Raw genomic sequence first — 27,095 nt, forward strand, 5'->3', positions numbered from 1 at the left:
TTTACGGGGGCGCAAGAAAACTTTGAGAGGGACGCACCTTGGGGAACATGTTGCTCAAGGACTGTTGCACGGGATAGAGGCATGGTAGTAAGACATGACCAAAAGGACCAAGTCAATGTGATTGATCTAGACTAAACGCCGGGAAACCAGAGTCATGACATGCGTAACTTTTCTTGATTGTCCATCCCACTTAGTCCACTTCCTGCAGATGCTTCTTGATCGACCGAAGCCCATGAGGATGAGCGTGATCATGTCCCTCGTGATCCTCGTCATCTTCATCATCCTCAGGCCAGTCAGGGAAGCCATCCTCAAACAGGTCCTCCAGGGCCTCGCGCTTCTTCTCGTCGTTCAAATTGTCGTTGCGCATCACGGCCTCCCACTTACTATACTCCTCATCAGTCAGGAGGCACTCGTCGAGCAGCTTCTCAAGGCCCTTGTGGTTCAGGTTCTCGCCAATGAAGACCAACTCCTGGCGACGGTCTCCCCACTCGCCACCCTTCTTGATGTCGTGCTGAACAAGGCTATCAACCTCTTCATCACCAGTGGTGTACTCCTCAGGAGGAAGAGTGCAGAACCAAGGACGGCCACCGGTCAGTGTGAGCATGGCACCAGCCTGAGACCACTCTCCAGCACGCTGAGGTCGAGTAGCAAGGAAGAATTCGCCCTTGGAGCGGAAGAGACGGGCAAAGATGGGGTGCTTGCGCTTGTTGGCGAGGATGACGGGGTTTTCCGGGGTGAAGAGTTCCTCAGAGTCGAGCATGGCATCATCCTCATCAAGCTTCTGCTTCTTGGAGGGGCCATCGACGGAGGGGACTGTTTGAATAGTGGAGTGGGAGCTCTGAGGAGAGGAGGGGATAGAGCGCTTGCCCTTAGAGGAGGAAGAGTCTTCGGCGTCTTGGTCAGCATCGACAACTTCATTATCCTCTGCATCTTGATAGTCAACCATCTCAAGATCCTCTTCATCCTCCTCCTCGTCTTCCTCATCACCTTCCTCCTCAGGATGCTCCAACTGCAAGATAAACTTGTCATACACCAGCGCCCAAAGGCGTCTGGGGTGGAAAGGCCGACGACGAGTGTAGATGCAGCTGCGGACAGAGTACTCCTCCGTCTCGGGCTTGGGAGTGAGGACGTTGCGACCGTTGACCTCTCGGACAGTCATGTCGTGGAGGTCCTGGAGCCAGCCGTAGCCGGACTGGGCGACTTGGAGGTTGAACATGCCCGTGTTGACGATGTGCTTGACGTCGACTTTGCCGTAGCTGGATTCGAGGATCTTGGCGCGGTGGTTGAGCTTGCCGATGAGGTCGAGCAGGCGAGGCTTGGTCTTGCTGTCGATCTAAGATGGGTTAGTAGACGTGGATGGTGAGAGGACAGGTGCAGCTTACCATGTCGACCTTGTTGAGGATGATGACATCGGCAAACTCGATCTGATCGACCATGAGGTCTGAGACAGTGCGCTCATCCTCGAGCGTCACGTCATCGCGACGGGACGAGAGAAGATCCTCTGTGTCAAAGTCGTGCAGCATGGTGAAGGCATCAATGACAGTGACGGTAGTGTCGAGGCGAGCAAACTTCTCCAGACCGCCAGCAGCCTTGCTAAAATAGAGTCAGGCTAAGGTTCATGGGGTTCATGAGGGGGACTTACAGCTGTCGGAGAACCTTGAGCATGTCATCATCCAGACCAGGAGCACCCTCCAACGACCCCATAGCATTCATCTGCTCAGCAAGCCGAGAGTCAAACGTCTCAGCAACCTGCTCAGGCTCACTGATACCACTGCTCTCAATAATGATGTAATCAAACTCCTGCAGCTGTGCAAGACGGACGAGCTCCTCGAGCAAGTCGCCGCGGAGGGTGCAACAGATGCATCCGTTCTGGAGGGCGATAACCTTTTCTTGGGTCTTGGAGAGGTGGTGCGTCTTCTTGATGAGGGAGGCGTCGACGTTGATGCTGCAGATTTTCAGTCAAGGTTATGATGGAGAGGGATGGAGGAAGCTTACGCTCCAATGTCGTTCACGACGACGGCGATGCGAAGACCATGCTCGCTGCGGAGGATGTGCTGGAGGAGAGTCGTCTTTCCAGAGCCCTAGAATGCTGTCAGAGAGAAGAAATGATCGACAGAGGCGAGGAGAGGCATGCCAGAAAGCCGGAGAGAAGTGTCACGGGCAAAGCCTTGGGAGGGATACCAGGCTTCTTTGCGCTCTTGCTCTTGGAGCTCTTCTTGACGCGATGCTTGGCCATTTTGACAAGATGTTGTGCGTGTGCTCGGGAAAAGATCACGACGAGATTGCTGTCACAGGTGGAAAAACAAGGTGAAGAAGAGAAGATTGAATTGTTCTCTGGCTAAATATGAGATGCCTCTTCGGTGCAGCTCTGCCTGTTGAGTCGTGCCCATCAAGGTGCCCACGCATTCGCCATTTTCCATCGTAACTGCCCTCAAACTCGCCTCTCTCTTACCTGCTATCTTATCTATTCAAACGAACAATATCAAGTACAACACGGTCGAGTCCAAAAAACTCATCAAGGTGGTTGTCCCCAGGCCATCAGGGTGACGCTACCCCGGCTGCAGGTCCCTTGATGACAACTTCACCTCCACCATTGGCTGCTCTCTGCAAGCACAAAGGAACTGTGGGTTTAATCTAGCACCAAAGGAGTTTGGGCCGTCATGCACGTCTGTGAAAGATGCAGAGCCGCTCGTCGTGTTGAACGCCATGTCGTTGAACCATCTTTGCCGAGTCGCCCCCCGTCGTCAGATTTCGGAGGCGAGCAACTCTGCAAGCATCAGGTCATCTTCCAGGATAACAATTGAGACATGGTAATTTATAGCTGCTCGAATTATTTATTACCGACATCTAGAAACTGTGTGCGTGTGTGTGTGTGCGTTTGTGAAGCCCTCGCCAGCTCACAGATTCCCGAGAAATGTCATCGTCAGTCGTTATCATACTGCCTACTGTCTCTATCTCCCCGACAGGAACCTTGATGTCCCGCTCAGTAATATCCATTGTCTGACAAGACGAGAATGACGCCATGCAACAAGACCTAACGACAAAGGGCCTTGGGTCGTCTGGTTTTGAATACTTTCCTCGTTCCCTTTTTCTTTCTGCTCCATGCTCCCTCACGACGGAATGCACACCACACCCAAGTGCTGGAAAACAACGCCATGTTTCTGAAAGAAACGAGAGATTAGCCGTGCTCTGTTGCACTGACCCAGAGTTCAACTTACGAGTACCCCAAATAACCCAACAATCGTTCCCTGGGTTGGTCGTAACCTATTGGTGGAAATGTCGTCCTCTGATATGACCGAGCCAAAGTTCGGTGGGATCTGCATGCTTCTTCCATAATTTGTATGGAACTATCTTTGTCATTGATTTCCTCTTCAACGTCCAATGGTCAATATACACTTACAGTCAAGCCGAATGGAAAGAAAGGGTCCTGAAACAAGGTGTCGACGCCATTTATTCTCTCCCCATTGGGAGAGTCGATGAAAACTTGGTAACGATGACGCTTATAGGTGCCTGTTACTGGATCTGCTTCTGGGACCTGGCCAACAATCAAGGATTTGAGGTCTTCTTCCTGGCTGCTGTAGTGAAACTCGAGGGCCCAGATGTGAAAGTTGTCGGCGTGTATACCGAGATCAGAACGGTCGACGACCCAGACGGAAATTTCTGTGAGATATGGAAGGAGCTTGCCGTCGTCCCCCCCAAATAGACACATCGAATAGGGCATATGACCCATCAGACGGGGAAGGCGCTGGCTTTGTACGGGCATGAGCTGTAATGTAGGGTCTGGGAGCTCGGGGTACCAGAGGGCAGACTCCCCCGAGACAGCCTTGCCCTGCTCCATGCCCTTCTGAAGACTGTTTACAGCTATCAATACCATTTTCAGAGCCTATGTTGTCAATAATAGTCTCCAGTGGATAGAGAGAAACTCACATCAAACCCTCCTTTGACAGCCTGTACTTGGCCATTGCACGTAATGGACTTTTTCGGGACACCCTCGTGATCTCCATTCCAGCGTGATGAGACTCCCTGGGCTGATATCATGCGAAGTCCACGGATACCTTGATTGTCCATTGCCACATGAAACCCCACAAAGGGGTCAGACGGCTCCAAAGGCGAATCCCAAGTAAAGGCGACCTCGTGCTTGGGGTGACGATATCCAAGCTGAACGGATTTCGCGTCTGGTTGGGAAATTCGGAGGCCAGAAACATACCTCTTCCCGTTGAGCGTTATCAATGACGCCCAGACCTCGGATATTTGACCAGAAATGGTGGCTGTTGCATAATTCAGTGACCGACAACCTACAGAGAAGATGGAGGTGCCTGGAGAAACACGGGATTCTGCCATGTGCCATTCTTTATCGTCGTTTGCCCCGTCGGGATGGAAAAAGGACTTGCAGAGGGACCCGTGGCAAACCGGCGACTCCAGTCTCAAGATAACCCAATCTCTGAGCTGACAGGCCAGATTCCAGATACGCCGCCTATTCTTGACCGATGGGTAGTTCCATAACAACTGAACTCGGTCGTAAATGTTTATCCATAGGGGGCCTGCATCTCCAAAGGCAGGCTTTGCGAAAATGTGCTCGCATTCCCGGCCGGGCCAGAACCTTGAAAACCAAAACATCTCTGGGAGCCCAAGATTGACCATGACTCTGGAAGCAAGCCGAATATTCGCAACGCTTCTCGAGTCTAGACGGAAAAGGATATCGAGGAGGAGCTCGGGCGCCAAGCGGCCGAATGGGTCACCCTTGATCGGGTTACGGAACTTGGGGTCTTTGTCGGCATTGTAACGCCTAAACGAGTCGCCTTTCGCCTGAATATACAGCCAGTCGCATGAGCCTGTAATACACATGGGAAGATCCATCGGGTTATATTGGTGGGACCTCTCTACTCGATCCGGTCCCCGTAGTCTCACCTCCTCCCCGGGAAGCAGCTTTTCGACATCCACATCGTACCCAACGAGGCCGCCATAGTTGTGTCCCCAGTTCAGCACACCATTCTGCGTTGGATGCGACATGCAAAGATCAAAAAGAGCCTGAACAGTGCGTGGCTCTTGGAACCGGGCGTCGGTTGAGCATAAAAGGTCCCAGCATGGGTCATGAACTGGAAATCCCCAGAGCGGCCGAGGTATCAATGGCGGGTCTGGAGGGTATTTCTCGCCAAATTTTGACCTCATGAGATCGATCTGCACCAAGCCATTCTCCATGGTGGACTGGGACACGTCGACATCAACAGACTGATCAAGGGGAATAACATCTTCGGATTGATGCCGTTCCCCAACTCCGGAGACACGCGCGGCATTCCAGTTTTCAAGAACTGTGTATACTAGGTGTCTTGGTTAGTTAAAGCTTGAACGGCCTAGGTGCTGATCAACCCACAGGCCCTGAACTGACCCATCCATCCTGGTCGAAAGCCGGACTGTTCAATGGTAGCGCCACATACGAAGCATGATAGTTCCGTTATGGGCATTTCTTCAGGTCTGGCACGAGTATCAAAAAGAGCTTCTATGTTTTAGACTGCGCAGCTTCGCTTCGCGCGAAAGCTTTGATGTGATGCTATGGAGACCGTGGTGTTAAATAAATAAGTCCTTTGTTGGCACCCAACGACAAAGGAGGCAGGACGTACCTGATCACGTGGGGTTGAAAGCCCGGCCCAAGAATTGTTCCGCCTTTGGTGAGTTGACCTGTCGACTGAGAACCTTTTGATTACCTACCTACCGTCAATTCGAATGATAAGGTCAGGCAATTATTCTGTATTCATAAGTGGTGATAGAACCATAGAGTATGCGTGGTAGATATTCTCACACTGTCGGGTATCTCAATCTGTGGAACATGATTTCGCCTCCTACAGCCGACTGGCACCGACGAGGGTCCAAGCATTCGTGCTAATGGTTCAACAAGGCTAGATCCTCGTATATGGCTCTAATCCTTCTTCTCTTGGGCCATCTCGGCCATGTGCTCCTCATACTGAGCCATGCTGGTGATACCCTTGGGCATACCGTTCGGCATCAAACCCTGTTCATCCATGAGTTGACTTCGTGTTTCCATGGCCTGCTTCCACGAGTCCCTCGTAACCATGCGAGCCTGCCAGGCTGCGAAGTTCGGGTATTTCGCCTTGATCTCATCGATTGACTTGGACAGAACAATCATATCAATGCGGTCGTTCCAGGGGAGGAACGAAAGATCAGCAAAGGTGCATTTGTCGCCAACAAGCCACTCCCTGTCTTTGAGCACGCCATCCAACACTCCGATCACTCGTAAGACTTCACTTTCGTATCGCTCAATTGCTGAAGGAACCTTTTCCCAGTGAAAAGAATTGAACCTGGCGTTGTTGATTAGCAGTTGCCAAGCAGGCTATCACAGGTACTCACCATCCAGCTTGACCAAAGTACGGACCTTGGCCACTCATCTGAAAATGAAGGTATTGGTTCAAGAGGTGCTTCTCGCGAAAAGCTTCATAGGTGAGTTTCTTTTCCGTGTCGTAGACCTCAATCAAATACTGGATAATTGCTCCAGACTCCCAGAGCGTCAGGTCCGTGTTGGGGTCGACGATTGCTATGAACAGTTGTCAGACCAAAAGAACATGAATGTCCTATAACACATACCCGGAACCCGACCATTGGGGTTGAGGTCGGTAAATGGTGGCTTCTTGACGTCGTCGTGCTTGAATGATTTGATCTCGTAAGGCACTCCAAGCTCGATCATGATGGTGATGACCTGGTCGGTATCAGCCTAAATACCGCGCAGCAAGGAGATTACCAACCTTCCATGAGTTTGGACCAGGAGCTACAGCCTGTTAGTATCACTCTCAGCACCAAATATAGGTCTTCATCTCACGGGTCAACCAAACGGTGATGGGCTTCATGACGGCGGTGTGTTTATCGATAGATGGAAAGCTAGAGGTTTGTGAAGAGGGGGACATCAAGATAATATGACAAAGTCGCATCCTTTTATCCAAGTCCGAGGTCCAAGTCCGAGTTCCAAGTATGTTTCCATTCTTGTTCTTAGCGCTTACACTCGTTGTCGCAACGCGTGCTGTTATATTGGCGGGGTCTGGGATCCTTTGGGTCGGAGGGTGTACTTAGCCAGCAATATGCAGGCTGAACTGTCCTGCGATTTGTCTACAGTATCCGGGCTCAAGATCTCAATGGAGAAATTGCACCCAATCCGTTTGTCATACAGTAAAATAGAGCCAATTAGGCCCCCTTATCGCTATGGGGGCCCCCTACCTTTTAGGTGGCCTAACGGCATAATTTTTCTGTATCACACCGTTCCTCTTGCTACAATGGCCGTCACTCTAACTCTACAAGGCAAGTTCCTAGTTGATAGAGAGTGAACGTGTTGAGGTCTATTCGCTGACGGAGTACAGGCCTCATCACTTACAGATGGCTAGCTTAACCGACCTGTCGTTTAGTGTCAGCTCTTCACAGATGTTGGGGAGGCACGTGCCATACGCAAAGAATAGGTTCCTATACGCCAGCAACTCGCAATCTTTGCGAAGGGGGGGGTTGTACCGCGCGCAAAACTGAAAATTTCTCTACCTTGAGGTACTTTGTCGAGTCTTCACAAGCCATGGTCAACTGCGAGTAAGCGAGGGCTGAGAGCTCGGCCACTCACTGGCTGTTGTGCCCTGTCCCGAGGTAGTATACTGTAAAGGATATTCTACGTCGCACTGGACCTGTAACTATCTTTTAAATATGTTATCCTTAGGTACCCTCTGTGCCTATCAGTAGGCCACCCTCGAATAGAAACAAGTCCCTAGATCTACCACAGCTACTCCACGGTCGGCTAGCATTCCAGCGGTTGTAAATTTTTGGAGAAACGGGACCATCTAGACCCCAGCCCTATCAATTGAGGCTGCCTGAGAGATGGCCATGCAGGAGCCATGCGTTTGTCAATGTCTCGTCGCCTCCGAGCCAACCTGTCCAATCGCAAGAAATGGGCTTTGCTACTGGTGTCATCGGGTCACGATGGCTTCAAATCAGCTCGTTTACAGAGAGCCAAGTATCCGGCTTGTCTTGTTTACGAAGGGGTATTATCAAATCACACCAAGCCACGCTACGCCATGACACGATAGATAATGTGAGCGGACATAACTTTGTTCCATATCAGCTTCCTCCAGAAACGCCGATTATCCAAGAACGGTTTACCTGCAGAGTTGTAGCATGAAAGGCAATCCCTTTGCTTGGAACCAGTTCAACCGACTGCTAGAAGTGCGAAGAGTCTGCTCCGATGCTGATGGGTGACAGATGAGGAGGCACGCACGACAGAGCCCAAGGCACCCTCACAAAAGGGCAATTCCACTTGTTCTCGTCGAGCTGTATAGCAGTCCTTGAATCTAAGCATACCTTAGCACAGCTTTCAAGTATAAGAGGGCTCACCCCCTCCCTCTCTTAAGATCAAAATCATACAACATCATCACCATCAACTCTGAACAACACACAACACACACACACAACCCATTCTCTTCAACCTTTTCATCCAAGCCTTTAAAAATGTCTTGCTCTTGCGGTAGCAACACCATCCGTCCCAACGGCTCCTCTTCGGAGAAGCCTACCGATGTTGAGATGCAAGCCGTCACGGCCATCTTGAACCCCGACACTACCGCTCGCGATGCCAAGGTCATCGTTTTCCAGTCCCTCCCGAACCGCACTCTCGGCTTTGAGCAGGTTGAATTTACCAAGAGAAAGCTCGAGACTCAGAGAGATGGCGACGTCCAGGGCTACTACGAGGCTCCTTACCCGTATGCCCCTATTCTCAAAGCCAAGTCGAACCTTGCCTAGACGGTTTACGATGACATTGTGAGTTGTCTAATGAAGTGGATTTGACATTTTTCCAAGTTCTGGGTTGATGCAGTCATGAATTCAGGTCCATGTTTATAGTGTCAGTGCAGACTCAAAGACCATCTGCCTTCTCAGCCCTGTCTTCATGCCCCTGAAGAAAGCCGGAGTGGGTGAGCTGAAGGACAAGATCGCCGGCTGCAGCAACGGCAGGGATCAGGGATGGATCTACTCCCAGAAGCAAGTATTCCTTTCCTCTGGTTTCTTGTCTTCTGGATCACCGAGCTAACAACTTGCGACTGAACACAGGCGGGAGGGAGATAACTATTACATCTACGAGAAGAACCTAAGCAACCCCGAAGAAAACCCAACCCGCGTCTCCAAGACCAACAACAGCATGGAGAACACTGATCTCATGGCTCTCTACGACGGAAACTACAGCTGGATTGCGTACCAGACAAAGAGCGATGGCGGCGACGAGGTTTCTGAAATCCAAGTCATCCGTCTGGGCGCCAGCGCTACAGGTGAGAGCTCATCCTTTTTTCGCCACAAATTGGTTCTCATTTGTGAATAGGCCACGTCATTGCCGACTCGAGCAAGTATCTCGACAACAAGCTGGCCGAGTTCTCCGCCGCCTACTCAAACAAGGACGGCAAGGAAATGATCCACCTCTACTTCTGAGGACAGGGCAACCTTCTGTACCGCTCCTCTTCCGAGGTCACTGGCGGCAGAGCCAACTTCTCCAAGCCTGAATCCCTGCCCGGGCCGGTCAAGCTCGCCCCCTTCACTTCCCTATCGGTCGTGCCCAGTCCCAAGCCAGACCAGAAGCTCAACGTCATCTACGCCCTCAAGTGGGGTGGAAAGGGGCAGGTCACTGTCCTTGAAGACAAGTGGGTTTGATACCAACGCCCTGATCGCGGGGTAGACTCGACGGAGCCGGGAACGCAGCGGTTGGTTGAGGTTGTGGAAGTGGTCAGGGGCAAGGGGGCAGATGGTTCCAAGGGGGTGGACGATGGGGAGAGGACGGAGGGTCGAGAGGAAATGGGTGATGATGAACAAGCCAGGAAACCGGGTTTGCAGATTGAGGTCGACGTTTCTATTACCGTTGAGGGTAGAAATGTCAATTTCTCGATCAAAGCCAGGATCTAATGGCCTTGGTTCACCAGGATAACTGTCACTACCGCTATTCCCCCTGGTGTTGTTATAGGATGGTAGAACGACGCTCATTAATCCATTTACCACATTGGTCATTAACCAACCGTTTCCATTTCCATCTAGACCTCGTTATCAGAAAATCGCAGCGAATCGTGCTGGAGTTCATGGAACGCCACCTTCATTATCAGCAACTGCACGACCACGGCAGTCTGCAGTAGCGCGGAACATGACAGCTCACTAACTTGAGTTGACATAAAGCACGTGCTATCAAGAGGGTGAACCAGAAAGCTTCTACATGACGAGCTCTTGTGCCATATGGAATTTGATGGGCTTATCCTTGCGAATCGCTTATGCATACGCCTTGTTCGCATCTCAAGCTGTCAAATCGCCGACATGCAACCACAACAACACGCGTGCAGCGTACATGGAGGTACTGCAAGAGACTTCAAATGAACAAACACGCTATGTGCCATGAATGTGCGTGAAAGGCGAAATCACAACGGATAGAGCTGACTTAAGCGCTCTGGAACGCCGTGCATCTTTTCACGACCCTGCAAACCTTCACGCCAAAGTGATCCCCAGTCCAACTACGTTTCTACAAAATCTCACCAGGGCAAAGAATCTCGGCGCGGATTAACATTAGGAAGAGATAAAGAGGTTGCATCGGTGCCGCAGACGTCGATCTCGGTTCGGTTCCTGTGAGGATAGAGGTCCTGGTGAGATGCAGTGAAAAATTCTGTACCCCTTGGGGCACAACCCTGGAGCCCCCATCCCTGGCCGTATGCAGGGTTACGTGGTGCCAACCAGTGGGGGAGAGAACCCTCCACTGTGACGAGAGGAAAGAAGAGTGCGCGATCGTGGATTCGTGAATATCTGGATAATGCAGTCGTCGGTGGACCCGGGATCGTATTCAAGGCCTGGATGTTGGGAAAGAAACGAATGGCGAGTTCAAACCTGTGCAGGTCAATTTCAGCTGTGCTTGGATTGTCGTATTCCCCTGGTGGTGGGCGCCTGTTTGAGCCGTCTTGGCGGTCCTCAGTAATTGCAATAAGACGAAAAAACCTGGGTGTCGGATAGATGTGTGCCGAGTTCAAGTCGAGTGAATGAGGCCATCTCACGATGCAAGAGTCCCGTGAGCGAGAACAAGACAGAAACAGGTCATGTTTTAGCGCGCGAGGTGACACCCAAAATGTTGACTTGACTCACCGTCAGGTGAGAGTAGAGAACAGCGCGGTTAACTACCAAGCTTCAGATCAATACAGTCCAGGTTGACCCTGGACCTTGAATCCACCTCTTACATCACTGACTCAATCGAAAGCCGATGACGCACATTATTTACCGGGGTCGCAGACATATAGAGTTTTGTCTGGGGGTTGGGGAGTATCACCTTGATCATGACTGAATAAAATATTCACAGCGATAATGAAAGGCAGGCTGTGTTGGGTGGTGGTTGTGTCTCTGGTGTGTGATGAATGCGACATACCGATGCAGGTGACAGAGGCCTTCTGGTGGATTCCATCAAAGCGCGCAGAGACCATTTTGCTCCGTGGCTAGTTCAGTCTCGATTGAAGGGAAGCACGCCTTGGTGAGGAATTAAATAGCCATCTCGAAGCGTCAAATGGGAATAACTTCCTGGTAGATGAGGCGGAATGTTGGATGCCAATGGTCAATGACCCGCTCGATGGTGGCCTCGTCGCTGAAAATTTCATCACAGTGGAGGAATAAGGATGGATGGGTGAGCTGGCAGGTGCACCCGACACTCCTTCTTTTCTTGATGGGATGGGATGGGATGGAAGAGTCTGGCCCTTTTAAGCCAAGCTATTCGTTAAATGCATTTCCCGTCAGTCCACACACATTGTGGACCTTCCCTCTTGGAGGGCCAACCCCCTCGAGAATCCCTTCTCCAATCACTCATCCCAAGTCACCTCAGCCTCGCCATTTCTCGAGACAAAGTCGCCTCTGTGTCACCACCTTGCAGCAGAACCCAGCATAGCGCAGCGCATCGCAGCGGGCCACCGACAGGCCAGCGGCTGCCGTAACGAGGCCAGAGACTCGACGGCAGGTGTGGCATCACCTCCCACTGGGCGCCAGGCCACGTTGGGCTGCACTGCGGAGCCTGGACATGCACCCGCAGAAGCAGGGGTGGCCGGTACAGCACAGCCCAGCCCGGCCCAGCCCACAACCAAGGCCGCCGTAAGGCAAACTCCAGCCAGTTCAATTGGGCCATGGGTCGATCGATTCAAATAAACCCCTCTTGCCTTTTTTCGCCGGCCTCACATCTGTCTGTCCCCCAAACCTCTGTCCGCCAACGGCCCTGCCTCCCCCGATACATGACCCCGACGAAAGGCTGAGGTCAGCTTCCCAGCTGCAGCGATGGATCCCTTGTCCGTCCTAGCGAGCGTCGCAGGGATCGCCACCGCGGGCGCCGCGCTTGCAAACACGTTGTTCCGCCTTGTCAGGACAGTTCGCCATGCGCCCAGGGAGATACAGTCGGTCGCCATCGAGATGTCGAGTCTGGCCTCGACTCTAGAGCACCTACACGATGTTCTCGCTACCGGCGCGTCTTGCGCGAAGCCGTCATTCCTCCAGGGCGTCGAGGCCGTAGTCGCAAACATCACGTCGACTCAAGACGAAATTTCCACAATGATATCTAACGAAACCATTTTTGAAAGGCTGCGGTGGATGAAAGCCGCCAGTGTCCTCTCTGATATCGAAAAGCACCGAGTCACAGTAACTCTGCAGACATCCATATTGTCTGCAGCCATCCTTGTCAAGTCCACAACTACGTACGTTTAACCATAGGTTGCATCCGCAACTCACTTTGTCTGATATGTCCCTATCCCTAGCAGACACTCTTCAGCCCACGAACGGCCCGAAAACAGGTTCAGGATACAAGCAGAGAGTCTCATTCAAGCTGGTCAGGTTTCACTAGAACACGACAACAGATACACCAGGATTTCACGACAGAGGGCTCCCAGCCCCCCATTCCGGACCAGCAAACGACTACCAAGTCCTGTACGCCGTTCCGAGATACCAGGACATGTATGGCCAGAGGATCTTTTCGACCGTTCTGGCGCACCAACAACTGGAGCTCGAAATCCATCTTCACCTCCGGAACGACGTCGATCCTCTCGCAAGTCTGTATCAGACACCGAAAGAGAGGAAACAGATTATGTCGATGCACGAAGTCCAAAACCAACACCAGATCACAGCACCCGTATTCCAAAGAAGGCCACAGTGAGCGATGCAGATGAGGAAGAGGGGGAAGAAACTCCGGATCAGGGCAACGAGGCAGATCTCGAGAATGACGCATCAGATGAACCCAGACGACGAGGTTCCAACGGCAAAGTCGTACAGCTTGGTCACAATTTCCGCGTTCGAGGAGATGCAGCTACGTTTCTTTACAATCTGGTCTTTCAAAATCAATCGCCAAGCCCGGGAGATGCCAAAGAGGAGAACAGTTCAACCGAGGATGAAGGATGGACGGGATTGACTTCGGAAGACTCTGAACAAGAATCTCGATACTCGACACGACACGCGAGCAGGCCACCACGAGAACGGCCAACGCCGCAGGAACCGGAGAAGGCAGTGGACAATCTGCTTTTGAAATGGACTTTGTTGAGCGAAAGGGAGATTGAAAAAGGGGCCAGCGAATCAAAATCACCAGAGAAGGAACATATTCGTGAACGGCCTTCGTATGAGAGCAAGGAGGATGACGATTGGGGAGAGTTCCTTCGAAAGGTAAGCCAAGACACAGGGGCACGGGTGTCTGTGTCACCAGCCTCTAACAAAAACCAGCCTCGCAAGTCCCAGTCCACTCCATTCTTCAGAAACACGGGGGGTATTCCAAGTAGTCCTGAAGGCGCAAAGAGTGTGAGACGAATAATCCGACCAACTCGATCCGAGACTCCTCAGGCAGGCATCTCACCAGGCAACCCCTTTTCGAAGCCACATATGGATCGACCTCCGAATAGATACTCGATGCCTTTCGCACACCCATCGTTTAACACCAGCGGCCCTTCTGTTCATCACCTGGGAGGATTTGGACCCAGGGAAGTTCCGCCGCCGCCCTGGGCTCAACCACCAGCATTCCTCTTCCCCAGACAACCAGGCCAGCCTCCGTATGAATCAAGCTGGCGTGAGAGCCGCGAACCGAAAAAGGAAGAATCAAAACCGATCAAGGGGCCCCTTCAAAAACCAAACATTGTGATCCTGCCCTACGCCGAGGAGACCGACTTTGAAACTGGCGCCTCGACACCCGATCTTGACATTGCGTGTCTCGGCCTTACTGTTGTGCGGCAGCGTGAGGAAGCTGTTTGGAACAGTGATGAGTTTATCAAGAAGCATGGCATGCCTGGCAAGGCCATCATGGCTTCTCTTGTGGGAGACAGATCAGCATGGAACGCCCACGGTCTCGACCTCGCCCACACATTGATGCGAGGACAAAACACCAAGCTCATCTACGTACGGGGCAATGGTAAGTTAACATCTCAATAAGTGATCAGAAACATGCTCACCAATCAGAACTCGGAGAGACGTGGTTTATGAACGAGCAGCCCGTCTTCCTGCAATTCTACCACTGTGGATATCTACCGCAGTTCTACCCAGCCAGGCAGTCGGACGAGAAGGCCCAGAAGGAAGAGTACGTGGCCATTGGCGAAGAATGGGCCAGCCTTGAGGCCCTAAGCCAGCTCGGCCTATCAGTCAAGGGGCAACAGGAGGGGAGGGTCTTGCTAGATCCTACCACCACATGGGTGAGTACTGCTAACTCCTTCAAAGGATTTCACTGACAGACCTAGTCCATGCTCAAAGAGCTCGCCATCACGACACTGCAACTCAGATGCATGAAGCAACGACGACAGTTTACATCCACATTCTATAACTCGATATCCTTGTTCCGCAAGACACACGGAGAAGTTGAGGCTGAGCCCGAGACGTTGGATACTCTACAAGAGGAGGAGCCTCAAGACACGACAGTCACACCACAAGAACCAGTGGTGGAGCCGAGTACACCAAGCACGCTTACCACGCAGAGTTTCCGGATCTTCGACTTTGAGGTCAAGGACGAGGAGGAACCTTCGGTCCCTATACGGGCTCGTAGTGTGGCAGAAACACACCATGAACCGCCCCAAATGTCGACAGCACACTCAGCTCCACCGCCTGTAGTTCCCCAACCCCCACCTGAGCTGGAGCAAGACGACAACAGATCAGACATCTCATCCGAGACGCTTCTATCAAGATTCGTCCGAAGGTACAAGCCCAAGAAGAAGCAAAGCCGCCATCCGCTCCGGAACCGCCACGACGTGTCTCAAACGATAGCTGAGCATGGAGGCAGTAATAACAAGAGGGCACCTCCAACACCATCCGACTCTGGCATTGGAAGTTCAGTAGCTTCAGCCCGACCCTGACACGAGGAGGATTTGAAAGTCATGTACTATTAGCCAGCAGGGGGGAAAGGAGTTTTATGACTTTTATTTAATGACACGACGTAATGATGAATGCAACTAATTCCTTTTTCTCGGGATGGTGACCAGATTAGAATGTGAAGCCACCGGGCCGTATGCAAACCCCAGCAGCAGATCCTTCTCGCTATTTGAACCAGTCGTCATCCTGTCCTTGCGTGATATGCTCGTTAGGCGAGCCGACAGCCCTACTAGGGTCACCCGGCATACATGCCAACCCCAGACATTTACCTTGTGAGCAGTGGTCTTGTCTGCAAGCGGGTATGCAAGAGGAATCGTTTTCTGCGCCTTACATGGCTGTGAATCCTGTCCGCGTATAACTCCACTGATGGCAGTGAGGGTATTCAGCAATGAACAAGCTGTGCGTCTGAAGAATACAGGTCAGATGAGTGCTCAATCGTCTGCCCCAGATCGTCAGTTCCGGCCCGTCCGGATCATGTTTTAACGACCAACCAACAGAAAAAAAGTAGCCAATAACATTGATGTCAGCATCCTTGCAGGGCCCCTTAATTGTTCATCCTGACTTGGACCGAAACCCATGCATGATCCGGGCGTCCCGCGCGGGAAACCAACAGGTCGGGGTTGATTGAACAGAATTACGAACAATTGAGGCTAATTATCCTTTAAGCATATGTAGGAATGAATCATTTAAGGACGAAGCATGGTAGATCCGTGCACATAGTATGACAATCAACCGAGAGCCCGTACACCAGCCAACCATTCAGCGTCAAAACAGAGGGCCAGAGTAGTAATACAGAAAGGCCTGGCTAAAAGCATGGGGCGTTGTTTCGCCATGGCCCTGGTAGATTCCTGAAAGGATTCAGCTAACCCCACTGGCTGAAGAGAGGAGTCGTAAAACATGATGCCACTTGAGAGGAGGCGGTTTCGTAGGAATCCTTACAGGATCTACTAGGCCCTGCTTAATTTCGATCTATCGTTGCAGGGACATGCGATTGACAGGTGGATTGTCAGGGGTTAAAATACTTAAATACGCCCAGTCCCTCTGCTCTAACCTGTTTCTTCACCCAAAGACTTTAACAAACAACCATCTACATCTTCTTCAACCACTTCTTTCTTCATCATGGGCATCAGCATCATCCGTTCCCTAGCCGCAGTCCTCCTGCTAGCCGGCGCCCAAGCCGCCCCAGCAGACGCCGCCCCCTCGCTGGTCGAGCGCGCCGTCTCCTTCCGTGACGACTTCAATACCTTCAACACTGCCAACTGGCGCTGCGAGTACACCTGCCCCGTCATCGAAACCGGCAAGGCCCGTTTCCGTCTCAAGTCGGGTGTCCTTCCTAACCGTGAGGGAAGCTGGTCCAAGGCTCGCTACACGGGCAAGCGCTTCACCTCTGGAAAGTTCACCGTTTCCTTCTCCCTCACGGAACGTCCCAAGGAACCTGTCTGGTGGGGTGTTGCTCTCTGGGATGACGGTGTTGATGGCAAGTTCAACGAGATCAACTTTGGCTACACGACCAACGGCCAGACATACTCCGACACTCAGCTGCGCTTCGAGAGCGCCAAGGAGGGTGTTGATGATTACCGCAAGATCGACACGGGTGTAGACCTATACGACGGAGAGTATCACACTGCCACCCTGGAGTACGACGCCAACCACGTTGCGTTTTACTTTGACGGCAAGAAGGTCGGAGAGATTACCGACAAGAAGTTTATTCCTACTGCGCCTATGGATTTCCTGCTTGGCCCTCGTCTTGTTGAGGGTGCTGGACTTGCCAAGGGATTCACGGAGTCTATTGACTGGGTTGAGATTGAAGGTTAAGCTGGGCTTAAAGGGAGATGTGATGGGGGTTGTTTTTTTTTCTTTATTATTTTCTTGTTGGATAGTTTTAGAAGACTTTGAATAAACACCATGGCCGGCCTTGAAATCGAGTTTGTTTGTATGAGTGAATGCGTCACTGTGTCCATGATGGGGGGTTGTTATACTGAGTCCAACTGAATTACAGCATCTTGCTTCACCACGGCATCTGGACACCCCCAGTCCGTCTTACACTCCGGCATATATCCCGCACCGCGGCAATCACCCGAAGTCTTAGCACCGGCACGTTGGTTTGTTTCTTGAGTTACCCTTGTATCTCCACTGATCTCCCATCCCGTGGCTGTTGATTCCGTCCCCCGTTCTCGTGTAACACAACCTTGCCAAGAGAACCCTATCAAGACGACATGCCACTAGATCCATGCTTCTTTCCCCATTTCTTGACTTTTACATCCATATCCCAGCGGATAAACACCATGACAATCATGACGATCCACGATAGCATCGTGTTTACAAGGCCTGTCAGCCATCCACCACGTATAGCGCCTCCCATGACACTCGTCATTACCAATCTGATAATAGTGCTCGTGGCAACTAACTCCTGTCCGCTCTCCAACCCTGCAATCGCACGACGAGCACACTCTGTCGGCGTAAGAATCTGGTCACCTTCTTCCAGCGACTTGGTGACGTCTGTCTTGACTCTGTTCTCATCCTCCAAGGACTTTGTCTCCATCGTAGCCGGGAAAACAGTATGAACGCGCACGCGAGGTTCATCAGGGTGTGCACCCGCATACAAGTTCATCTCCTGAGAAAGAGAATCGGAAAGGGAGCGAATAGCAGCCTTGGAAGGAGCATAAGGGGTGAATCCCGCAAAGCTAAAGAAGGAAACAAAAGACCCAGTAAAGATGATATGTCGATCCAGCAGTGGGCTTTTCTTCTCCTCAGGAGATGCTGTCTTGCTGTTCCCATCAATAGCAGGCCTTAACCAAGCATTCAAAGCCGCATGCGCCATATACGCACTCGAAAAGTAATTGCTATCCATCATGGTCTGAAACTGCTCAACAGGCGTATCGACAAACAGACTAGGATGCGCACTCCCACTGCAGCACCAGACAACATCTGGCGGATTACCGTTATTCCAAGCTGTAGCTTCAGCAATGACGCGGGCGCATTCGGGGGCTGTGGTGACGTCGGCTTGAAGCCAGTGGAAGCGTTGACCACCGGAAAGAGCGCATTGGGAGATTTGATCGATTGCTTCTTTTAGAATGGCGACGTCGCGTGCTGCGATTATGACGTGGGCCCCTTTTGCTGCGAGCTGACATGCGGCGGCGAGTCCAAGGCCACGAGAGCCACCCGTGATGAGGACAGTCTACAAGTTGTCAGAGCTGTATTTGGTAGATGAGGGATGTTACTTACCCTCCCCGCAACGGGAAACTGACTCTTTGATAGAAATGATCCCATGGTTTTGAGATGAAGTTGATGAGAGAGACGCGTGCCAAGCTGTCAGCATCGAATGCCAACGCGTACTAGGCCGAAACAGGTAATCAGACCATCTTCATTGGTTGGCTGCATTCAACGTTGAATGCCTCAATTACATCTGTGAGAGAATATGTACTACAAGGAGAGATACAAAAGTGCTCAGGCTAGAAATGATCTGATAAGATATTAACATATCTCCGGCAGATATCAACGGCATCTTTCCCTAAGTAGTCGGGCGTAACTACGGAGTCAAACGCGGAATTAATACCGGCCTGACACATTCTCAAACCCATCACCTTGCGATAACCGATGAGATCTGCACGTTTCGATCCATAAACAACCCCTCGATAATTAGCAACTCCACCCTCACGACAGGGGCCTTCTTCCTTCCAAGATCCGATTTCCCGTGTTTCCTCTCCCTCTTTTTCCAATATTACCTCAAACATCATTCGGTTTGGCAAAATGTGGCTTGCATGCTCCAAGATGCCTTCACTCTTGGCTCTCGTCCTCGCAGCTGGCGTCGTCTCTGCTGTGGATGTCGTCTATGTGACTGATCTATCCCTCTACAGTTCCCTCGCAAGTTTACCTATCGCATACTCTCTGTACTACTCTAACTTGCCTAGGCACCTTGTGCCGCATCCGCCATCTCCAACAACATCAGATACCAGACCTTTAGCAAATACTGCTCTGAAGCAGTGACAGACCTTCAATCATGTGTCTGCACAAAGCGATTCGATGATGTATCGACCACAATGTCTCTAATGGTTAGCGTGACCTGTGGTTCAACCGCCAGCGAAGATCAAGCCTCCGCGTCGACGGTGCTGAAAGCATACTGCGATCAGGACTGGGAAGTAGGGTTTCCAAAGCCAAAGCACCCAGTGTCTTCGTACATCGATGAAATCTCGGCCATGACGGAGTTGGCGCCTTGTGCATCCATACGTTTAAGCGGGATTGTGAATCAACAGGTTTTTGCCCCTTGCATATCCCCCAAATTCTTCAGCTAACAGAGATCAGACTGAAGCCATCTGCCCATACTTGGCAACTGACCTCGCACCCTGCGTATGCGAAAAGAACCAAAACTCACTCCGAGTCAACGAGATGATCAACACTGGAGTTGGACAACTCTGCTCGTCAAACAAAGACGACGTCAAGTCAGCTCAAGCCATGTTTGCAGCATACTGCGCCATGAATTCTGGAAAAACCTCGTTTCCAACGGCTTCTCCTCCTCCAGGCGACATGTCCTACTACGTCACCAATCTTCCGCAGTATTCATCCCTGGAAACATGCGCGCAGCTGTGTGTGGATATAGCAGCCATGTATCAGACAAGCACATTCTGTCCAGGGGGTTCACAAGCTTTGGCTTCATGTCTCTGCCTCAAGAATTCAGTGTCAAAGGCAGTTTCAAGCACATTATCGTGGGAGCTCAAGAACCGATGTCACCAGAACATGCTCGACAACTTGTCTTCTGCCAACGCTGTTCTCGACTACTACTGCAGCGCAGCAAAGGGAGAAGTCACAGCCACAGGCATTGCGGTTTCCCAAACAGAAAGCGCCAGCACGGGAGCAGGTTCAGGGTCTATGGCTACAGAGACAAACAGCTCTGACGAGTCAGAGTCCAAGTCCAAGGGCCCGAAAGCTGGGGTCATTGCTGGAGCTGTTGTGGGTGCAGTCGTAGGTGTCCTCTTGGGGGGTAGCCTTGTTTTCTTCTTCATGCGAAAGAGAGCTCGCGGCAAGAAGCAAATAGATAACAGCGGTCTTTCAGGACATCATTCTCAGGAGAGGATTCAAAGGGATGATGTCCGGTTGGACCGGGTTGCTCCCAGTGGTGATGAGATAGCGCCTCCGCCGTATGAGGAGGGGCCTTCGGGGGCTGTGGCAAGCAAGAAGTAGATGGCTCAATAAATTCAGAGATTTTTGGAGTTGTATAACTTGGGGGAAATATAGGATAGCACATCTCGGTTATGGGTTATGGAACCTGTTACATCTGAAACGATGTAACCCCCTGTCCGTCCCCCAAGCACAACTTGATGAAAATGCACATTTATCACAACTCGCTAATACCAAGTTTTCAATCGACGAGCAATGCAACTACCTAAACTTGAATATCTAGGACTAAAATAAGGCTCGGTTAGCTAAAGGCAGCTCAGATCTGCGGCCTGGACGCAACCACAACCTGGCTGCCGTGCCGCACACATAAAACACGCACCGACGATAACGGCCCAATGAGGGCTCGGCGACGAGTTTCATTTTGTGCTGCGCCTTGCTTCAAGTTCTGCAGTTGGTTCAGCTTTCAATTCAGCCTTTGGGCTCTTTACCTGCTAAACCTGTATTTAGCTGAAGGGTTGCTCTGGTGTTTCTTTAACTTGTTTCCTCAAGCGTCCTCTCTCAACTCTACAAGCTCGTTAACTATTGACCCACATTGCCCTTCTCCATCATGACTTCAATCTGGGATCCAGAAAATCTCCTTCAAGTCACTGATAACCTTCGAAGCAAAGCAGACGAGATCAAATGCCTTGGGACAATGCGCTACAATTGCCGATGCAGAATTAACGTCCCCGAATCCAACCTCTCCGAGGTTCGTTCACTACTCAAGGCCATGTCCCAAGTCAAACCCGAGTCCATCACAAACGAAACACTACGAAGACTAGCCAGCCTCTGCCTCTGCATCGAGTACCACTCGCACCACGAAGCACAGGTCGTTCGTCATTGGACGAGCGTTCTTAAAACGGCAACCCAGCACCACCAGAGACTTCTCGACATGAAGAATTCTTCGCCCGATGAGGTTCAAACTCTTCAAAGGGACATTGCGCTCAAGCAGGATGAGTGCGAAGACTTAAGAAGGAAGCTGGATCGCGAGATTGCTTCCCACACCAGATCGAGCGACGGATGGAAGGATAAATCGAGTGAGCTAACGACCAGAATCACTCGTCTCGAGCAAAAGCTCTCCGACAGTGAACACCGCCTAAAAATCGCCGAATCTGCCATGTCAGATCAAGAACAAGCAGCCCAAGCCCTCTCTGAACAACACAGAGAGGAATCGGCAGCGCGCACCAAGGCAGAAGAGGAAAAGACCACTCTCCAATCAAAGCTCAAGGTTAACGAGGACAAGCTCAAGAGTGTCCGCGAGGAGAACAAGAGCCTCGTCCAAGAATTGGCCACGGCGCGTGAATCGAACGAGGCGAAAATTCAAGCATGCCAAGATGAGATCAAGCGGCTCAAAGCGACAGAGCAAGACCTCACCGAAGAGCGTGACGACAAAGATGCCAAACTACAGCAACACCGTGCACAGCTTGGTAAACAATTTGCACAGAACACAGTTCTTGATACCCGTATTGCAAGTCTAGAGGAGACGCGGGCTCAGCTAGAAGCGAGTATTGCGTCTTGCTGGCTACATTCATTCTGGGCTTGGACGACGCGCTTCAAGAGCAGACGCGGCAGATCTCAGTTGGTGGAGGGCAGGATGGAGGAGATTGCTCTCAAGACATATGCTTGGCGTGTACTTTTCTTTATTCATCGGTGGCTTCCACGACTGTACTAATGCTGTTTCATATTGCTCAATACTGAGTATCAAACTGAATATCAAACATCTGTTTCTGTTTCTTTGCCAAAAGTCCATCTGTCCTATAGAGAGAGAGTATCGACCCTTGCCTAACTCAGTTGTCTCTCTCGAGAAAGGAATGTCCTTACTCCACTTTCCCCTGCTTTGCTTTGAAATCTTCAAAGATGTTATACTGCATCTCGTTAGTTTTTCAACATCCATCAAAAATCTGATCACTCACAGCCTCTTCCACCGCTTTTCGTGCTCCCGCCCAAGCCTTCCTCCCACAACCCGGTATCTGCAGAGGGTTGGTGTCGAATAGTCGCCAGGAGTAGCTATTCATGGGCCCCTTGGCGAGCCACTTCCACAACTCGTAATCGTTCCACCAGAGCCACCATCCTCTTGTGGTAAAAATATGATCGAGGTGCTCATACAACCCAGTTCCTGCCATGTTATGGAGGAATGGGTAGAAAGAATAAGCTCTCACATAACCAGGCAGCACAGAATGATCAACAATCCACTGTTTGCGCCACCAAGCATGGTAAGAATCCACCTCCTTGTCCATCTCTTCCCTGGACGGCAACAAAGAAGCAGGACGATACCCAGCCGGAGCTTTCAGATCTTTCTTTTGAGCAACGTCTGCAGCCCAAGCTTGCGTAACCGCCATGGAGGCAAGTTCGCAGACACACCAGACATTCTCCTGCGGAGCCATCCAGCTCAGAAAAGCCACTGAGGAAGCCCACTTTGGAGGAAAGATCATCTGAAACAACCTTGGAAGACTGGGTTCCTTTCGATCTTCAACCTCTCCCGGCGTGGCCAAGGGAAACCCAGCAGCGCCATCCATCTCCAGCTCGGGCATAAGAGAAAAGTCATGCCTGTAGCCAGTAGCAAAGATGACGACGTCAACTTCCACAATCTGCCCATTTCCCAGTATGACCTTTTTGTCTCCGACAAAATCGACGAAGCCGTGTACTGGGATGATCTCTTGATTATACAAGGCAGGGAAGAAATTCTCTTGCAACGCCGGGTGCTTGTGTGCCAAGCTCGGACAAGGCACAAGCCGCCACTCACCCCGAACTTTTTCTCCAGCAAGCCTCAGTTTCTCGTTCTTTGAGGTATCAGGAGATACTGGTTCGTGTCTGGCGGCGTCATTGATCATCTTGCTTACCATGAATTTGTCAACCAAAGGGTTCGTCAGCCATGGAACCCAATAGTCCAAAAGATACTTGAGACGTAGGATAGGCCATGGTATCAGGCTGTCTGTAGGCACTCCATCGTCGCCATATCTAGAGGCGACGATGCGGCCACGGCGGTACGCTTGATACGTCTTGGAAGCGTGTTTGCGCAAACTTAGTGCAACTTCACAGCCCGTGTTTCCAATGCCCACAACCAAGACTCTTTTTCCTTTGTAGTCGTCAATCTTGTCACTGGAAACCAATTAGTAAACTGATCTCATAAAACTTTTGTTACTAACCTTCGAAATGCTTGTGAATGAAGAATTGTCCCCGTAAACATGTCCCGTCCTGGCATCGATGGCCAAACGGGCACGCTCTCACATCCGTTTCCAAACACAACCTTGTCAAATGAGAGAGTTTTATCTCCCCCAGGTGCGGTGACATAAACGTCCCATTTCTCTTGAGATTCATTTCGAAGCACCTTTGTCACTGTGGTACCAAAACTGATGTGCTTGTGTAGTTCGAAATGCTTGGCGTAGGATTCAAAGTACTCGTGGATTTGGCGTCGAGATAGATAAGGGGGGGATTCTAGCATTGTTAGCCAAAGAAAACTCCAACAAGCGAAAATACGCGTAGTCCAACCTTTGGAGATAGGGAAATCACTGAAGCCGGACTAGACCTTGTGAGCCTTGACCTTCCAATGAGTGGTGCACAATACTGACCACAAACTTGCTAATGTTGGCCGTCGTATCATCCAACGCCGACGTATACGCAGGATCATCACTATAAGCCCAAAGACCTCCAACAGCCTCCCGTCGCTCAAAAGCAACAGCATCAAACCCCTCTTCCCGCAGACTCTTGAGCGCAGTGAGTCCTGCTGGGCCTGGAACCTCAACAGAGTCAGTAATCCGATCGCAAGCAAGTACATGACAAAGACTTGCCGGTTCCCACTACCGCGACTGTTACGTCCTCCATCGTGGCGTGGTTTGGCGAGAGAACAACTGTCGCGTGTTTTAATTTGCCTCGGTTTAAAAAAGATGATGTAACGTCTCAGATAATGGCGGTCGCTAGCTGATAAGAGCATCTGAATGACAGGGATGTGCTGTCTCTCTAACCCGTATATACCAGCCACTTTTGATCAAGAGTCTGGTTTGATAGGTCAACCTGTAAACAAGCAAAGTGGAAGCAAGACTCTAAATCGTATCTCCTTAGATCTGGAGCGAAAGCCAACAGAGCGTATATTCACTAATTCCATTAGAGAGCCAATCCGCCAACTTCATCATGCATCTTTGCATCACATAGAGAGTCATTCTCTACATTTCATGTTATTCCTCAGTCGAAAGGCCAGTCTCTTCTTGCGTTCTCGGTGTCACGTCTCCTCGTAGTCGCTTCGCTTCGTCGTCCCCTTCAAATAACTTATTCATTATCTGGCACGACGCTGAAGCGGCCAGCCAAAGATAGCCAGGGAAGAGCAAAACATGAAAGACCCCAAGAAAATAATAACAGGCTCAAACTTGCCAATTCCATATCCAGAACTAACGGGCCGCGTCAACAGCTTAGCCGTCACAGGGCCTGTCGCAAGGTTTCCAATCCCCTTTCCAAAGGCCATCAGACTATAGATCTGCGCCGGATCCTCCGCGATGACTGACCCAAACTTAGCCCAGAGGACAGGGAAAGCTCCAGCGAATAAACCAAAGAGAAGGGCAAACATGAGAAGCGTCACAAATGAGTGAGCGAATCCCCAAAGTGTGAAAGAGACAGCAGCGGATACAAACGACGAGATGAAGATGAGGAGGAGTATGTTGTTAGTCCGGTCTAGGATGAAGCCAAAGATGAGTTGACTGATGACGATAGCCAAGTTTTCAGCGGCGAGAATCAAAGCGCCCAAGGTTCCTGAGATGCCGATGAGAGACGCATAAGTCGGTAGGTACAGCGCCGGGATATAGTAACCGAAGCCCTGGATCAAGTTGGATACAGCAAAGACCCAAAACAGCGGTTTCTTCGCAAACCCAAAGTCGAGTATGCGCAGCGCTCCGTGATGTGAAGGCGGGAGCCGGGGCTTAAGCATGAATAAGATGGGACCACCCAACACAAACGCTGCCACGGCCACCGCTCGAAGAGTTGTCTGATATCCGTACTTGGACAGCAACATCTCCAGGAGGAACGGGTATCCAACTCCACTAGCACCACTGCCTGCGGACATGACGCCGTACGCAACTCCACGTCGCTGCACGAACCATTCATTGAGCATAATCAGTAGCGGGAAGTAAAGCAAGATAAAGCTTGTCCCGTATAGCACACCCTGGGTGACAATGAGGCCGTTGACGCTCTTCATGAAAGAGGCGGCGACGAGAGACAGGACACAGCCAGCCCAGCCGGCGGTAATCATGTGGCGTTGCCAGCGCTGAAACCGTTTGACCAAAGGCGTAGCGATGGGAGCCCCTAGGAAATATATACTCGTCGACACAGTTCCAATGACAGCAAGGTTGGAGTCGCCTTCAAACTCGGGCTGCTTGGAATAATACTCTTGGAAGACACCATACGAGAGAGGGAACCCTGACATTGTTAGTGAGTCTTTTCCATTGATGAAAACAGCGCCCATACCCCAAAGAACTGCCTCAATGGTAAAGATGCCGAAGAGAAACTTCCAGGCCGCGGGACCTCGATCTGGCGGCGGTAGAGCCGGTACGAGCGACTCCCTATCCTCCCCACTCTCCTCATGGATAGGAAGTTGGGCAGAAGCCACAGATGCGAGTTCAACAGCCATTTCGACACGATTGAAATGGAGCAAAAAATGACATAAAATCCAAAGCAAGCCTGCCTTTCAGCAATGACCCCTCACTTGAAGAAGAAGACCCATGATCCTGTCTCTCAAATACTCGGCCGACGAACCCGAGAGCTGTTTGTCATTCTTGGGAAGTTGACTCGGCACACGGGAACTAACCCACATATCGATCATAAAGCCAAGCTTAAAGGTAAACTGACGAATCATACAGAGCTTCCCCATGCCTACAATCGGGTTGCTTGACACAGCATGTGGCCGGCCAGGATGGCAGCACTTCGGGTGTCAAGGAGACTCCATCAATAGAACTCCAGGCATATCGGAGAGAAAGAATTTAGTATAATTTCTATCTTGAAAGTCAATAGAAAACAAACCCGTTCGTGACATAGCGGGAGCACGAGGCTGGGCTATAAATGAGCGTTACCACAATGTGCTGGTCCGCAGGTCCACTCTCGGGTTCGATTACCGCGACGTCGCGGCTACTCGACCCGAATTCAAAGGTCAACCCGTAAATGCGTACCCGTGAAGGGTGAACAACTAACTAGCAGCTCCTTTAAGCGAAATACTCAGCAAGGTTATATCTTAGGCAGCCAAACAGAAGTGCGACAGGAGAAGTTGAGACACACAGGGTAGAGGGGGGCAGTTCGTCTGTCAGAAAGATCGCGGACCCACATTGAGATATATAGACTCCAAATCAAGAATCCTAACCACAGCCCCCACTACAACAGGCGCTCAACGCCTGTCATCTTCCGTAGTATAGTGGTCAGTATGCAAGCTTGTCACGCTTGAGACCCGGGTTCAATTCCCGGCGGGAGAGATTCCAGCCACCTGTGTTACGCAGGGTTTTCTTTTTTTGCCGATTTTGCTGTCCCTTTTTGCCTTGACGTGAGTTTGGACGACACTCCATCGGATCAGAAGTTGGTAGCCGATTGTAATACTGCCCGCCATTTCCTCATGGAAC

At 51.1% G+C, this 27,095-nt stretch overlaps 9 protein-coding genes across 9 annotated transcripts; 3 read left to right on the forward strand and 6 right to left on the reverse strand.

The window, feature by feature from the left end:
• Positions 1-190: 190 nt before the first annotated feature.
• On the reverse strand, positions 191-2,236 carry NCS54_00486200 (CobW C-terminal domain-containing protein; the record flags this gene model as incomplete). The annotated part of the gene is made up of 5 exons (XM_053150384.1): positions 191-1,333; positions 1,383-1,593; positions 1,643-1,945; positions 1,996-2,081; positions 2,135-2,236. 5 exons carry the CDS (start codon positions 2,234-2,236, stop codon positions 191-193), a joined length of 1,845 nt encoding a protein of 614 aa, XP_053006359.1.
• An 874-nt stretch (positions 2,237-3,110) lies between these two features.
• On the reverse strand, positions 3,111-5,462 carry NCS54_00486300 (F-box domain-containing protein; the record flags this gene model as incomplete). The annotated part of the gene is made up of 5 exons (XM_053150385.1): positions 3,111-3,161; positions 3,219-3,347; positions 3,401-3,883; positions 3,928-5,318; positions 5,372-5,462. 5 exons carry the CDS (start codon positions 5,460-5,462, stop codon positions 3,111-3,113), a joined length of 2,145 nt encoding a protein of 714 aa, XP_053006360.1.
• Positions 5,463-5,914: 452 nt separating this feature from the next.
• Positions 5,915-6,857, reverse strand: NCS54_00486400 (Hypothetical protein; the record flags this gene model as incomplete). Its single annotated transcript, XM_053150386.1, has 5 exons — positions 5,915-6,314; positions 6,364-6,547; positions 6,598-6,709; positions 6,756-6,778; positions 6,830-6,857. 5 exons carry the CDS (start codon positions 6,855-6,857, stop codon positions 5,915-5,917), a joined length of 747 nt encoding a protein of 248 aa, XP_053006361.1.
• Positions 6,858-12,300: 5,443 nt separating this feature from the next.
• NCS54_00486500 (Hypothetical protein) lies at positions 12,301-15,335 on the forward strand (the record flags this gene model as incomplete). Its single annotated transcript, XM_053150387.1, has 5 exons — positions 12,301-12,713; positions 12,774-13,668; positions 13,726-14,404; positions 14,452-14,681; positions 14,727-15,335. 5 exons carry the CDS (start codon positions 12,301-12,303, stop codon positions 15,333-15,335), a joined length of 2,826 nt encoding a protein of 941 aa, XP_053006362.1.
• A 1,135-nt stretch (positions 15,336-16,470) lies between these two features.
• On the forward strand, positions 16,471-17,166 carry NCS54_00486600 (Hypothetical protein; the record flags this gene model as incomplete). Its single annotated transcript, XM_053150388.1, has 1 exon — positions 16,471-17,166. The coding sequence occupies one exon, from the start codon at positions 16,471-16,473 to the stop codon at positions 17,164-17,166; it is 696 nt and encodes a 231-aa protein (XP_053006363.1).
• A 391-nt stretch (positions 17,167-17,557) lies between these two features.
• NCS54_00486700 (Hypothetical protein) lies at positions 17,558-18,621 on the reverse strand (the record flags this gene model as incomplete). Its single annotated transcript, XM_053150389.1, has 2 exons — positions 17,558-18,529; positions 18,577-18,621. 2 exons carry the CDS (start codon positions 18,619-18,621, stop codon positions 17,558-17,560), a joined length of 1,017 nt encoding a protein of 338 aa, XP_053006364.1.
• Positions 18,622-19,122: 501 nt separating this feature from the next.
• Positions 19,123-20,529, forward strand: NCS54_00486800 (Hypothetical protein; the record flags this gene model as incomplete). The annotated part of the gene is made up of 3 exons (XM_053150390.1): positions 19,123-19,215; positions 19,263-19,604; positions 19,654-20,529. 3 exons carry the CDS (start codon positions 19,123-19,125, stop codon positions 20,527-20,529), a joined length of 1,311 nt encoding a protein of 436 aa, XP_053006365.1.
• Positions 20,530-22,322: 1,793 nt separating this feature from the next.
• Positions 22,323-24,327, reverse strand: NCS54_00486900 (Hypothetical protein; the record flags this gene model as incomplete). Its single annotated transcript, XM_053150391.1, has 6 exons — positions 22,323-22,370; positions 22,419-23,604; positions 23,652-23,940; positions 23,995-24,025; positions 24,075-24,235; positions 24,294-24,327. The coding sequence occupies 6 exons, from the start codon at positions 24,325-24,327 to the stop codon at positions 22,323-22,325; spliced, it is 1,749 nt and encodes a 582-aa protein (XP_053006366.1).
• A 448-nt stretch (positions 24,328-24,775) lies between these two features.
• NCS54_00487000 (MFS domain-containing protein) lies at positions 24,776-26,119 on the reverse strand (the record flags this gene model as incomplete). The annotated part of the gene is made up of 2 exons (XM_053150392.1): positions 24,776-25,908; positions 25,957-26,119. The coding sequence occupies 2 exons, from the start codon at positions 26,117-26,119 to the stop codon at positions 24,776-24,778; spliced, it is 1,296 nt and encodes a 431-aa protein (XP_053006367.1).
• Between the last annotated feature and the right edge of the window lie 976 nt (positions 26,120-27,095).

This window comes from Fusarium falciforme, chromosome 4 (assembly GCF_026873545.1).
Source record: "Fusarium falciforme chromosome 4, complete sequence".
Classification (NCBI taxonomy): domain Eukaryota; kingdom Fungi; phylum Ascomycota; class Sordariomycetes; order Hypocreales; family Nectriaceae; genus Fusarium; species Fusarium falciforme.